Source organism: Trichosurus vulpecula, chromosome 8 (genome assembly GCF_011100635.1).
Source record: "Trichosurus vulpecula isolate mTriVul1 chromosome 8, mTriVul1.pri, whole genome shotgun sequence".
In the NCBI taxonomy this organism is placed as follows: Eukaryota; Metazoa; Chordata; class Mammalia; order Diprotodontia; family Phalangeridae; genus Trichosurus; species Trichosurus vulpecula.
This window is the reverse complement of record NC_050580.1, coordinates 221,262,005-221,276,455: the sequence shown is the minus strand read 5'-3', so window position 1 is coordinate 221,276,455 and position 14,451 is coordinate 221,262,005. Positions and strand designations below refer to the sequence as shown.

At 36.3% G+C, this 14,451-nt stretch overlaps 1 protein-coding gene across 3 annotated transcripts; it reads left to right on the top strand.

Annotated features, from left to right (window-relative positions):
• The first annotated feature begins 5,077 nt into the window (after positions 1-5,077).
• On the top strand, positions 5,078-13,862 carry ZBTB25 (zinc finger and BTB domain containing 25). 3 transcript variants are annotated; one of them, XM_036736942.1, is made up of 3 exons: positions 5,078-5,251; positions 8,697-9,640; positions 11,587-13,847. In XM_036736942.1, the coding sequence occupies exons 1-3, from the start codon at positions 5,079-5,081 to the stop codon at positions 11,637-11,639; spliced, it is 1,170 nt and encodes a 389-aa protein (XP_036592837.1). In that variant the 5' UTR covers position 5,078; the 3' UTR covers positions 11,640-13,847. The 3 variants fall into 3 exon arrangements, with proteins under 3 accessions (XP_036592837.1, XP_036592836.1, XP_036592838.1); XM_036736941.1 differs by having other exon boundaries at positions 8,697-13,862; XM_036736943.1 differs by lacking the exon at positions 5,078-5,251 and adding an exon at positions 5,419-5,498 and having other exon boundaries at positions 8,697-13,847.
• Positions 13,863-14,451: the final 589 nt, after the last annotated feature.

Here is a 14,451-nt window from a genome sequence, read left to right as displayed (position 1 = left end):
TAATTTATATTTTCAGGTTTATTGAATACTGGGTTATTGAATTCAGTTATTTCTGACTCATGCCAGATGGTTTTGATGATTGCTTCTTTATGACATAGTTTGAATTTTGAAGTAGTATTCCTCCTTTATTCCGATATTTTTTAATTATTTCTCTTCATATTCTAGATCAGGGCTTCTTAAACTTTTTCTGCTTGTGACCGGTCAGTGCTTCTTAAACTATGGGTCTTGACCCCATATTGGGGCATAAGACGCACTATTATGGTTTCCTCCAAATGAATTTTATTACATCCAGTATTGTAAAGTATCCCTTTAGTATTTTGGTTGATATATCATTATATCTGTACTAGTACTTTGGTACTAGTGTCATTTTTATTATTATGGATATGCCCCAGCAATGAGCATTGAATATCCTTCCAGCCATTTAGGTTGCTTTATAATCTCTTTAAACAAGAATTTTGTGCTTTGATAAACTGACTCTCAAATATTTTATATATTTTGTAGTTCTTTTGAATGGAATTTCCCTTCCTTTTATTGCCTCTTTGATTGTGTTACTAGTATGTATAAATGCTGTTAATTTTTGTGAGTTTCTTTTGTAGCCTGTAACTTTGCTAAAATAATTAATTGACTCAATTCCCGTGCTGATTTTTCTAGGATTTTCCAAGTAAACAAGTTAATAGTAAATAGAGATCTTTTTGTCTCCTCTTTGCTTATTTTAATATCTTTAGTTTTGTTCTTTTATCTTATTACTACTGCTAGCGTTTCTAGAACTGTATCAAAAATAGCATACAAAGGGGCCATTATTGCTTTGCTCCTCTATTTATTGGGCATGCTTCTAATGTATCCCCATTGCACATAATGCTTGCTTTTGGTTAAACTTTCACTATACCTATACTTTGTGAGTTTTTTTGGTTTTGTTTTTAACATGAATGAGTGTTGTATTTTGTTAACGTTTTTCCCAAATCTATTGAGATAACCATGTGATTTTGAATATTATTTTTGACTAATCTACTTTGATGCAACTCTATTTCTATTGACTCTTTTCTCCCATTCTTCTCCACTCCTTCCTTCCTGTTTTACAACCTTTCTGTATTCTATAGTTTTCGTGTTTTATTTACTGATTTCTTTTTCCTCTGTTTAGTTATCTAATTCTTCCCCTTTTTTTCTCCTCTCAGTTATATAGTTATTTCAAAATCCCCTCCGCTTCAATTTATTTTGTTTATTAGTTTTTCTTTTTCTGAACCTTTTTTTAAATATTTATATACCTTGCTCTTTTCATTAATTATCTTCTCTTTATGTCTATTCTCAACTTTTATTCTTTGGTTTATGTATTTATTCCTTAATCTCCTTATTTTCCTTATGGAATTAAAGCTCTTGAAGTACCAAGTTTGCGCTTCCTCTTCTAGCTAGTTTCTGTTAATGTCTTTGTAGATCGTCCTTGGTTTCATCATCCCTATTTATGCTGTGCATCACTCTTCGAAGTATCAATTTATGAAAGAAATGATGAGGACAGAAACATTGCCCCACAGTAGACATTACTTTGTCCTAAATCCTGCAGTACAATCCTACCTCTTTCTCTTCCCATGTTTGTCCTTCCCACTTGCCAAGTAGTCACTGTCCTTCCACTCTTCTAGGTGCTGGTTTGATTCTCTCTTTTCTCAGGAAGAATGTTGCCCTTGGAGACACAATTAAACCCATTGTAGGTTCCATGTCTCATTATAGTGCCAGTAGGACTCCTTCCTCCATAGATTGAGATATCTGGAGGGCAGCTAAGTGGCGCAATGAGTTGGAGTCAGGAGGATCTGAGTTCAAATGCGGCCCCAGACACTTGACACTTACTAGCTGTGTGACCTTGAGCAAGTCACTTAACCCCCATCGCCCTGCCTTTCCCCCTAAAAAAAAGGTACCTGCCCTTTTCATTCCCTCATTAAAAGCTTTCCCCTTTCATACTTCTCCCACTCTTCTTTACCCTTCTTGTTCAGACACTACAAGAGTTAGAACGTCCTTTGTTGTTTCCTCATAGACTTGATTAGGGCATATCCCATATTCTCCTCCATCCTCTCTCTCTCCTCTCTTCACTTATAGACCCTACCATTCTGGAATTTAGTCCCACATATATGCTGTATATATCACATGTATTGATTAAACCAGGAGGGAGGGTTCTTGGGGTTTATTTAGCCTTTGGTGTTTCGGACCTGCTCTTCTATCATTACTTCTATTTCTTTAAATTCTGCTTTTTTTTTTTACCCTCCTGCATACTTAAGCAAATCTCTTAAAAGTCTTGCTGTTTATTTTTTTTAAACCAGCAGGTCGCTCTTTTTCTTTCTGTGCTTAGTCTTTCTTTGGCATTGTATTTATTTACCTCTTATGTTTCTGTTGTTTAAAAGGTTTGCAGGTCAAACAAATGTTCAGATTTTTTCATTGATGATTATCCTCAAATTTGCACAGGATATGTCATTTTTAGTTACATCTTGAGTTCTTTTACTTCTTGGAATATATTTTTGTCGTTGGCAGTGAATGTAGAATGTAGAATAGTGTATTATTTGAATTTCCCTTACATTTACAGGTCTTTTACCTAGCTGCTTGCAGAATGTATTGTTTGTCATTGGAATTGTTAAGCTTGGTCAGGGTTTTGTCTTAGAGTTTGAAACATAAGGTTTTTTTCCAGAAGTGAACAATAGATTCTTTTATTTGATGCTTTGTTGTTGTTTTTGTTTTTTGTTTTTGCAGTCAGAAGTCCTGGGTAGTTTTCTTGCACTATTTTCTGTATTATGGTGGGTTTTTTTTTTCCATTTTGCAATGTTCTTTTAGGGGACCTATGATCCTTAGGTTGTCTCTGTGCATCTTGTCTTTGAAAATTAATACTTTTTTTTTACTTTGCAAATCTTAAAAAAAAATTATTTTTAGTTTACAACACTCAGTTCCACAAGTTTGAGTTCCAACTTTTCTCTCCCCCCCCTCCCCCGCCCAGACTGCATGTAATCCAATATAGGTTCTACATATACTTTTACATTAAGCTTATTTACGTAATAGTCAGGTTGTAAAGAAGAATTATAACTGGTGGAATGAATCATGAGAAAGAAGAAACGAAACCAAAAAAGAAGGGGAAAAAAAGAGCAAATAGTTTGCCTCAATCTGCATTCAGACTCCATAATTCTTTCTCTGGATGTGCATTGCTTTTTCCATCGTGAGTCTTTTGGAGCTGTCTTTGAAACTTGCATTGATGAGAAGAGCCAAGTCTATCAAAGTTAGTCCTTATAGATACCATGTGTCTGTAATCGTATATGATGTTCTCCTGGTTTTGAAAAATCAGTATCTTTTGCTCATACAGAGATCATATTTTGTTTTAGCATAAATTCTGACATTTATTCCCTTCTGACTTCTGTTATGGTTTCTATTCATCTTTTGAGCCATTCTGGAATATCTTCTTGTGGTTGCATGCTCCCTGGAGATTTCAAGGGGCTCTGTTTCATCAGGCATTGATTCAGTTTCTTTTGTCTTATAATATTTCTTTGAGAAGTTTGTAATCTTTTTGAGGCTTTAGTATGAATGTTTCATCCTAATTTTAGTGTTGTCCTTGTTGATTTGTCTGCTTGTTTTTCTAATTTCTAATAGAATTTTCCTCTTGAAATTTTTGGCAGCTTTAGCCTTTTTTCCTTATATTTTCCTTTCACTCACTTTCTGACTTCTCTCCCTTTGATAAGGTCAGAGTACCTTCAAGGCTGGAATGCAAAACTGACTCAACCCCCTCCCATGTAGCTGGGCAGAAGTTAATGCCTACTTCCTGGCAGAATCTGTTCAGTAAGAGAAGAATCCCTTTGTAAATTCTCAAGCACAACCCATGTCTGGCTTTGTGTGTCCCTTGTCCTTGTGCCCTTGTGTGGCAGCTGGTGAGGAAGTACTGCTAAAATTGCCTTAAGGATTAAGCGTTCTCAAGCAGTCATCATCTTACTTTCTTCTCCTGTGAACTCAGCTGTAATTACACTACCTCTACTGTATAATTCCTTTTTTGGATTTTTTTTTGAGAGTTATTGAGAGAAAATGGAGAAAATGTCATGACCTGGAAGTCCCATTTGCATCATATAGCTACTCATTATGTGTTTAGCTTACTTTTCCAGGTATATTACACATTGCTCTCCATGATGCTGTATGTTTCTACCAAACTAGCCTTCTTGCTATTCTCCATTTGCTACATTCCATTTTCTTTCTATATTCCTTTGCACTGGCTATTCCTCATGCCTGAAAATATACTCCTTCCAACCTCCTGCAGGAAGCATACCTTGAATCCTCTAGTTGCTAGTAACCTGTGCCCTCACAAATTATTTTGGATCATATACATACATACACACACACACACACACACACACATATATATATACATATATTTATATGGTATGTATATGTATATATACACACATTATATGTGTGTATGTATATGTATGTATTTTCCTTTCTGCCTTTCCAAGTTGTGTGTACCCCCCTCCCAAATATAATTTAAGTTCCTTGAGTAAAGGAAAATGTTTCATTTTTTTTAATCTGCTAGGTACATAGTAGGTACTTAATAAATGATTATTAAATGAATGAATCTTTACATGGAATAAGTATTGTTTTAATTAAAGAGCAGGGATCAATCTGTTCTCTGTAGCACTAATTATGCAGTTTTTCACAGTGCCGTGTGAAATTTATTGTTTAATAAATGTGTTTGGATGAGATGATGGGGGTGAAATGAGATAGGAAAAGTGTTATATTTATAGGTGGGAAGAAGAGATAGGTAGGAAAGACTGATAATTTAAACCTCTTTTTTGAAAATGTAATTTTAATTAAGGCAGTTTGAATTTCATACCAATATCAACATTTTTAAACAAGTTTGTATCGGAAAAAATTTACCATTATCCAGTTGTGGCATAGTTACCAGTATTGAGCAGTTTTAAAGATTAGCAGTTTGGGAGGGGAAGGTAAGCACCTTGCTCTGTTTCTTGTAATCTCTGCAAGAGAAATAAACTGAATTGCATGAAAATTCAGCTGACTTTGTTAAGCATACATATACATATCGTCTTTTCTCTCTCTCTCTCAGAGCCACCATGGATACTGCTGGCCATAGCCTTGTCCTCCTGCAACAGTTGAATATGCAGAGGGAATTTGGTTTTCTCTGTGATTGCACAGTGGCCATTGGAGATGTTTACTTCAAAGCTCATCGAGCTGTCCTTGCTGCTTTTTCTAACTATTTCAAAATGATATTTATTCACCAGACCAGGTAAGGTTATAAGCATTTATGTATCTATTTATTCATTAATTTTTTTGTTTTTTTTGTTTTAAACACAACTGTCATTTCCTTTAAGCCCTGTACCCCCATAGGACCTTCCCTTATAGCAAAGGACAAGTTAAGGACAATAAGCCATCACAGCAAATGCGTCTGATGGTCTGTGCCATATTTTCTACCTTTAGTCTACCACTTCTCTACCCAGAGGAGGAAAGTGTGTATCACCATACATATTCTGCAGGTAAGGATATATTTTTGCAAATCAGAACACTTTTTAGTATTAGAAATCATTAGAATTCTACCATAATGCTGTACCTTATGATGCGAACCTTGATGTGGGACTGCCTCACTTAGTAAAATTATATTATCATCTTTTTAAAGAGTCATCTTTTTGTTATAGTAACTAAAACTTGACTCCGTTACTCCCCAGTTGGGTCTAATATAGACATGCCTTTTGAGTTCTACTCCATAATCAATCATGTTCTATAATATGGTTCCATTATAATAGTTATGGTAACACCTTGAATTCAGATGAAGGCTTTCAAAAGGAGCTTAAAGTCCTTCTTATAGGCTATCTCTTGTTCTTCCAACATCTCTTTTAGGTAGTAGGTATATATTAGTTCTCTCACCAGTAAAATGTGAAGAATGACTTCCAAAGAAATAAAGAAAGCAAAGAACTCATGTAGCAGTAATTCTCTATGATTACAACTAAGTTTTGCTTCAGAGTCAAAGTTTTTCATACATATACACACAGCCAGGTGGTACAGTGGATAGTGTACTGGGCCTGGAGTCAGGAAGACCCGAGTTCATATCTGGCCTCAGATATTAGTTGTGTGAACATGGACAAAGCACTCTAGTATCTTCGACAAGAAAACACCAAGTGGGGTCACAAATAGTCAGATATGACTGAAATGACTCATCAACAACAGATGTGTATACACACAGACACAGAAAAACATATATACATCTGCAAATACATTCCTCAAAAGGATATGATTTGATTTTAAGATACATTGAAAGACGGAGGAAGGAATTCCTCTGAAATGTTGAAAGTCTTGATCCAAGCCTCTGGCTATGTGACCCTGGATAAATCATTTAACTATTGATTTAAATTCAACCCAGTTTGGCAGTGACCTGGGTTATTTTAAAGAGTAAAGAAACCTTGTATGAAATTAGGAATTAATTTCACAGTATCAGTGTTTCTAAGTGATAAAACCTTATGCTCATAGATTTAGACTAGAAGGGACCACAGAGGTCATCTAGTCTAACTCCCTTATAGAGGCACAGAAGGGGGAGTAGTGACTTACTCAGCATCACACAAGTGGCAGAGCCAAGATAGGAAGTCAGGTCACCGGAGTCTAAATCCAGTACTCTTCCTCCTCATTGTTTGCTGAATCCTTATTATTAGCTGATTTTATCAAGGTCTAGCATAGAATAACTTTTTCACTTTAGAAGTGAAAGATTAGCCTTCAGATTAGCCTCCTAGGAGAGATTTTTACTTTTACAAGTTTTTGTCATCCAGAATCATACTTTATCACATTACATATCAGATGTACCTTTGATGATTGGTCCTTTAAAAAAAAACAAACAAATGTGGCCTTGATTATAGTCCATAGGTGTCCTTTTTTTAAAATTTATTTTTATTCTGAACTCAGAAACCAAATGAAATGAACTTTTCTATATCCAGGGTGTTTAAAAAGTCTTAGTGTAGCTTTAAGCCTTATATTAGAACAGAAAAAGATGTATTATACATATATGTGTGTATATTTATGACCTGTTTCATACCCACACACACATACATACATACATACAGACATACATACAGAGAGAGCAATATCAACTGATAGCTTTCAAAGCTGTCCCACTTATCTGGCTTTCTGGTATTCATTTTGGTTTTTTCTCTCCATTTTTTAAAATCCTAGGAGAGTTTTTAAGATTTTGAAATATAGCGACTTTTTATTGTATAACTGGCAAATCTTAGTTAATAGAATTAAGTGGTGTAAAAGATATTATCCTGGAAATGTACATTTGCCATCAGAAATGAGGATGGACCAGTTATGTAATAACAGGGAGAGATCATAGATGGATAGCTTGACTCTGTACTAGTACCTACAAAATGTTAAAAAGAGAAGGGCTTTCACTGTATTGAGTCGCTAGATCTTTTTTGGAGGATTTATGGAGGCCCACACAACACATGGCCCACCAAAGGATTTTGAGAGGCCAGTGAAAAATGTAGAGGATAAAAAAGAGGTCTGCACAACATGCTGCCTGTGGGCCACTTTGGCGGGCTGCAAGCGGCCCTCGGGCTGTATGTTGTGCAGGCCTGATTTATAGGAAGATACAGATTCTCATAGGAGCAGGTATGGATGGATTGTAAGTTGTACTACTTGAGGGAGTATCCACATCAGCGAAATCAGTAGCTCCATTGAATAGAGGGACTCATAACTGGCATAAAACCTGCTCCCAGCAGACCCTGCTGGGTGTGGGCCAAAGCCAGAATGGGGCTGGTTGGGGTAGGTCTTGTAGAGACCAGGAACCCAGGAGCATGAAGGCATGCCAATACACAGTGCAGATAAAAACCTACTTCAGGAAAATCAACTCAAGAAGTAAATAGGGAACTCATGAAGAACAAAATAAGTCTACCACTGGCATCATACCTTGGCCAGCAACAGTTCCTTTACTATTAACCTTTCATTTGGGGATGGAAGTGGGCAGCTCCCCACAGTTTTTAGGTATCTCACTAATTTCTTTCTATTACTTGAATGCTAAATTTACCTAAAAGGTTAGGTGTTTTGTGGGGTTTTTGAAAGTGCTTTTTGTAAGTTATTACAGCTGTATACATTTATTTGTTCAGCGGATAGTTTACCTTATATCTTAGTGGGGTGTTGGTGTAGGTAAGGGATAGAGCGCTGACCCCTGGAGTCAGGAAACCTGGATCCAAACCTTTGACTTGTACTGGCTATGTGACCCCATGCAAGTCACTTCACCTGTCAAGTATACCACAGAATAGAGTGGCAGAGCAGTTTCTGGATCGTTATTGGTAAACAGAGTTTCTTCCCTGGAAACAACCCATGCTAGTGCAATCACAAACATATAGATACAGATGTCATCACAGGTAGATAATTTACAGACAGATATGAATCCAGTTTAATAATTATTAAAATTTTCCGTCTTTATACCCTACCTTCAGTTTTGAGTTTTTAGAACCAGAAACATGACAGTGATACCAAATAAATGTCTTCATTGCCAGTGGGACCTGGAAGTGATAAGTATAAATTCGGGTTACTCTATGCAGTGAGATCTCCAAGTCTGGTATGATTGTAAAGAAGTACCTTTAGCTTAACATTATGTCATTTTATCAAAGTAACTATGTTAAACATGGGCCAGAGCAGTTGTCTACTTTGACAAATTTAATTTTGTGTTTTTTTCTCTTAAACAGTGAATGCATAAAAATACAACCAACTGACATCCAACCTGATATATTCAGCTATTTGTTGCACATTATGTACACTGGGAAAGGGCCAAAGCAAACTGTGGATCATGGCCGTTTGGAAGAAGGGATTCGATTTCTTCACGCAGACTACCTTTCTCACATTGCCACAGAAATGAACCAAGTATTTTCTCCAGAGACTGTGCAGTCTTCAAATTTGTATGGGATTCAAATCTCAACCACACAAAAAGCCACAACCAAGGAAGGGCTAGAGATGAAAGAAAACCCTTCCAATAGCAATGGAAGCAGAAGCGTTGCCCAGGGTGACCACCCGCAGTTACAACTCTCTCTTGCTATTGGGCTAGATGATGGCACTCCGGACCAGCAGATATCTCATGCTTCTTCCCAGTCACTGGAGGAGCTCCAGAAGCCTCCAGTATCTATCAAGCAAGAAAGGTGCGACCCTGAATCTGTCGTCTCTCAGAGCCACCCCTCACCTTCAGAGGTGACGGGCCCAACTTTTACTGAAAGTGGAGTCAAAATTCACTTGTGCCATTACTGTGGAGAACGCTTTGATTCACGGAATAACTTACGAGAACATCTCCACACGCACGTGTCTGGGTCCCTTCCTTTTGGTGTCCCAGCCTCCATCCTAGAAAGTAATGACCTTGGGGAAGTACATCCAATCAGTGAAAGCAGCGAGGCTATCAGTGAGTGCCACCGGCTCAACACCTTCCTTGTTAAAGAAAATGAGCCGCAGCCTGACCACTCAAACCGGGGCACCATCGAACCATTACAGATCAGTCAGCTGTCTCTGATCTCTAAAGACACAGAACCAGTGGAATTAAACTGTAACTTTTCTTTCTCGAGAAAAAGAAAAATCAGCTGTACTGTCTGTGGTCATAAGTTTCTCCGGAAGAGCCAGTTGCTGGAGCACATGTACACGCACAAAGGTAAACCTTATAGATCTAACCGGTGTCGAGGTTTTGGTAATGCAGTGGCCCACAGATTTCAGCCATATTGTAACAGCTGGTCTGAGGGCCCTTTGAAAAGTTCTAGTTTGTCTCAAGATCATTTAGGTTCATCATGTACTTTAGGATCCGATCTCACGCAAGAAAATGTGGATACCATCCTCGTAGAGTAGCTATTTTCCCCTTAAAACAGCAACGTTAGTTTTGAAAACAAGGGGAAAAATTATATAATAATTTTTTTTTGCAATTCCAACCTCCCAGCCCCTTTCAGTATTACTAGATTGTTCACTCTGTCATCCAAGATTTAAAAAGCCAACAGATTTCATTTCTGATGTGGTTAATTTGAAATCACCATTGTCCTTGATAGCAATACAACAATGAAATGACCGATTTAAAGACAAACTTTCCGTTAATTAACTAAATAATTCTTTAGAAATCAACTAAAATAGTCAAACAGAATTCAGGAATTTGTTTATAGTGGATCATTTAAGTTATTCTAGAGTGTAGAGCTTTAAAAATCGTCCTGTGGAGTTTGAAGTTATGTCATAAAAGGGTATTCCAGAGCCTCACTATTGCTTAATATCTCATGTAAATCACAGCTCTACAAAGAAGATTCCATAGTGTTGTCATTATATAGAAAATAAGTAATTGTTAAATAAACATGCTACACATACAATATCAGAATTGGGTACTGAAGCATATTAGTTAGGAGTATGGTTTCAAAATTACTTTTCAAAACTCCCAATCCTAAAATATAATGACATGAATTATAACGATTAAAGCGTAATAAATGTAGAGCCATCTTCCCTTTGTCTCAAAATAGTCATCCACACAACAAAGATAATACTAATTTTTAAAAATAGTTTTTCAGTTTACCATTTATTTTGTCCTAACATTAAGGAATTAAATTCAGTATTCCAAGACCATGTCTAAAACCTATGGTACTACCTTCCCATTTGTAAGTTTAATGTGACTCCTAATTTCTAATAGTCTTCCCAAGACTGAGACAAAACTGACATTGTCAGAGGGGGATGATTCAGTTTGCTACTCTGACTAGTCTCGTAGACTTCAGTTATTAGAATGCCAAAGGATAAAGTCTATAGTTAACTTATTTTTTCTATTTTTAAAATATGTTAAAATGCTCAGAATTCCAAAACAACCAAAGGTTGCTGGTAGTGACTTGTGATTAAAACTGAAATAGAAGAAAATAATAGATTTGTTTAAGCTTATTTATTGCATAGTGTTGTTCCCTGAGTGGACCATGACACTTGCCTACCTTTCAGTAGGGAGTCACTTAATAAAACTATTCCAACTAGTACTGACAAAGATGATTTTTCAGGGAAAGCATTTAAGTTTAAGGGAATAAGCTTTTTCTGAATTCTAATTAAAAGAAGGCAAGAGTCTACTGATTTTTTGGGGGTCAGGGTTGATACATAGGGAACCACAGCTGAATGTCTCTTTCTGGAGAGTTGTGGTGGGATTGCTCTTTGGGGGATGAAACAAAGTAAATTAATCTTTAACTTTATTCTTTCATTCCAGTCTGGCCTCAGGCCACAACTGGCCACATTTGGTCACAAGTGTATTCATAATTTATTTGCAAATAATTCATACTTTAAATTCAAATGTTTATGCTTCCCTTTAAGAATGCAGTTTTCCTGTTTTTTCCCTTTAATTCTTCCCCCTATCGTTGGTATAGGTCACTGAATAGGAAGTAGATAGTTAAACAGTGGGCATTAGGTAGATTAGTCTTATGTGTTGTTGGGCATAGGGCCAGGGGCCCCCAAGCAATCTCAGATTGAAGAACATTGATTTAAAGACGTTCATTCTGATTTGTTTGGACAGTTTAAAAAAATAGTGGTTGACTAAAATGCAAAATAAGTCTATATGTATGGTCTTTCCTTAATCCTCATACTATCTCTCTGTTTTAGGAAGTGGAAAAGCACTACTAACTCCATTTTACAGAAAAAACTCTAAAACCTGAATCCCAGAGGTCAAGTGGTGGTGGTGTGGGGACTGAACCCAACCTTCATTTGTTCGTTTATTCATACATACATACATACATACATACATACATACATACATACATACATTCGTTTAGTGAACTTTTGTTAAAGCACCTTCTGTGTGCCTCACACGATGTTCTAAGTCTGGTGTTATTATAATAGACACAAAGACTGGCAAAAAAAAAAGGGTGTTTTTTTAAAAAAATCAGTGAAATAATTGGGGACTTCATTTTGTCTTCTTTCACTTAAGGGTGCAATATCAACCAATGGCATAGGGACGTAGTGCGAATCAATTCAGAAATGAATTTGGAGTTCTTCAAAATACATAGTGCTATATAAACTGGGGTTTTTGGCCTATAATTCATCAGCATAGGAAACTCCACTGAATTCAGATCAGTAACTGGTCTGTGACTTACTTAGAACCTTTGAGGGTTGCCCATGGTCATAGACAATAAGTGTCAGAGTCCGGGTTTGAACCTCGGTCTGCCTAATTCCAAGGCTTTCTGACTATCCATTCTGCCACTCTGGTAATAAGCATTGCCACATTATTAAACAAATACAATACACAGATGTCCTTTATGAATCATCTTTAGAAATCTCCCCTGTCACTTTCCAGACCTTAAGTATAGTGGGTTCCTTGTCTTGCATTTACCATCTGCTAGCTCACATGTGACAGCTGTGGACCCAAGCAGATTCCAGAAAAATGCTGTATTTTTCAAAGATGTTGGTTATGATGTAACAATATTTTTTAAAAAATCAGGTAGACTGTGTCTGATTGTTGTTATGGATTGGTCAGTATTCAGAGAAAGTTAATTTTGTCTGCCTTACAAGGATTGAGAACTCCCTGATTTATAATTCTCCAGATTATTATTTCTTGCTCTGATCTTCTGTTTTCCTGTCCTTAAAAATTACCAGAGAAATGCCTACTTCACAGGTATTGTGAGGATTAATTGTGAAACTGTCAAAATGCTCAATCTTCCTAGTCCCACATGCAGGAGACTTGCTGTTGCTTTTCCTCTATTCTAGCTAAACATGGAACTTCACTATTTCAGGCCTTAGAAACATGGAAATCCTCTAGCTTGTTAAAAACTTCCCCTTATGAGGCATCAAAGTTGAGTGAATGCCTAAAATCCAAGTCTTAGGATATGATATCATATGAATGTGAACTTTAAATATGTGCTAGCACCACTAAAAACCAGCTAATTTCAGCTTCATACCCTGTGAAAACACATTGAACAATAAGGGAATAGCCCTTTATTTTCTAGGGAATACAAACAGAAAAGGGAAAAAAGGATGATGAAACATAGCAGTTCATGTCCTTTTTTATCCATGCTATTGTAAGTAAGACCTCAAACAAGGTTAAAGGAATGGGATGGTACAATTTCAGTATAAAAAAGCCTTTTTGCTTAGGCAAGTTCTTGATGTTGAAACTGAAGACTTGAGTGTCATTTTTGTAGTAATTTAGATGAAAATACAGGCTGTGTGGAGAGTACAAAAAACCCCACCTAGTTTAGTCTTTGCGTCTTTGTATGTTTTAAACTGTAAATGTAGCTATATAGTATTTTCTTACGACCATTGACTTTAAAATTCTTCATACCAAAATCCATAAATGATTATTCTGTGATATAAATCTGTGTTGTACAGTTGGACTTTATGGGGGAATTGTGATGAGGTTATCAACCTTTCTCCCCAACCCACCTCTCCCAAGATAGAATCTTTTAGGTACCAGAAAAGTCAAGCCCATGATTTTTCAAGTCTAGGAGGAGCCAATCTATTGTGCTTTACACGGTATGTGTCTATGATGCACCTTGTACACCTAGGCTGATGCTCATCCAACTACATTTTTTTCCTGTTACTGACTCATCTCTGTTGTGTGCCTACTGTTTTGTCAGGTAGATAAAATATCAACTGGAGGCATTTTTAAAAATATTTGGATTGTAAAACTTGCATAGTTTAAAAAAATAAAGCCCCCATAAGAGACCTTTCAAGGGACAGGTAATACATAGAACATAGAGCAGACCAGTGCCAGTAATAAATACACTGTATTATTGCATGACAGAGTTATGCAGTTCAATTTATAATGAATTTAAAATGTTTAGAATACCTGTTCCTTTAAAAATAAAACTCATCTTTTGATTGCAATGGAAGTGATTGCATTTTTGTGTATTTTATCAAGAAAAAATAAATTTGTGTGACAATATAAAATACTGTTTGATTGTGCTTGTTTCCATAAACATTTGACTTGTAAAACATGTTCGAGAAACAGATGATTGTGATAAGCCATTAAAATTTTTATTTTTTAAATATTCAGCTTATTTAAGTTTACCGTATACATATACACATAAGTATATGCAGAAGTGAAAAACTTGGGCAGGTGGATTGTTTGCATTTACTCATTGACACTTTATATATCAGCTCTGAAAGTGAAGTTGTCGGGCTCTCACAGGTAGCCCCCCACTTTCATTGATAAGTACTTGTAATCCCAGTACAGACAGGGTTGTATTTTTTAAAAAGAATATCTCGTATTCTTTATGATGTACATGAAGTTATGAGATCAGGTTTTTATTCTCAGAATAACTGTCCCTTCTACTATCCTTGGTTGCTTCCCCCAGTCACTCAGCTGATGGATAATTTGAGATTGTAAACTAAATTTAATAATATAGGCATACCTTAGAGATGTTGCGGGTTCTGAATATTGAGATAAAGTGAGTCACACAAGTTTTTTGGTTTCTTAGTGCATATAAAAGTTATGCTTACCCTATACTGTGATCTTTGAAGTGTACAATCATA

Coding starts and splice junctions, on each gene's coding strand:
- ZBTB25 (XM_036736941.1), top strand. CDS start 5,079: ATGGATACTGCTGGCCATAGCCTTGTCCTCCTGCAACAGTTGAATATG. Junction 5,252..8,696: donor ATATTTATTCACCAGACCAG/GTAAGGTTATAA, acceptor TCTCTTAAACAG/TGAATGCATAAAAATACAAC.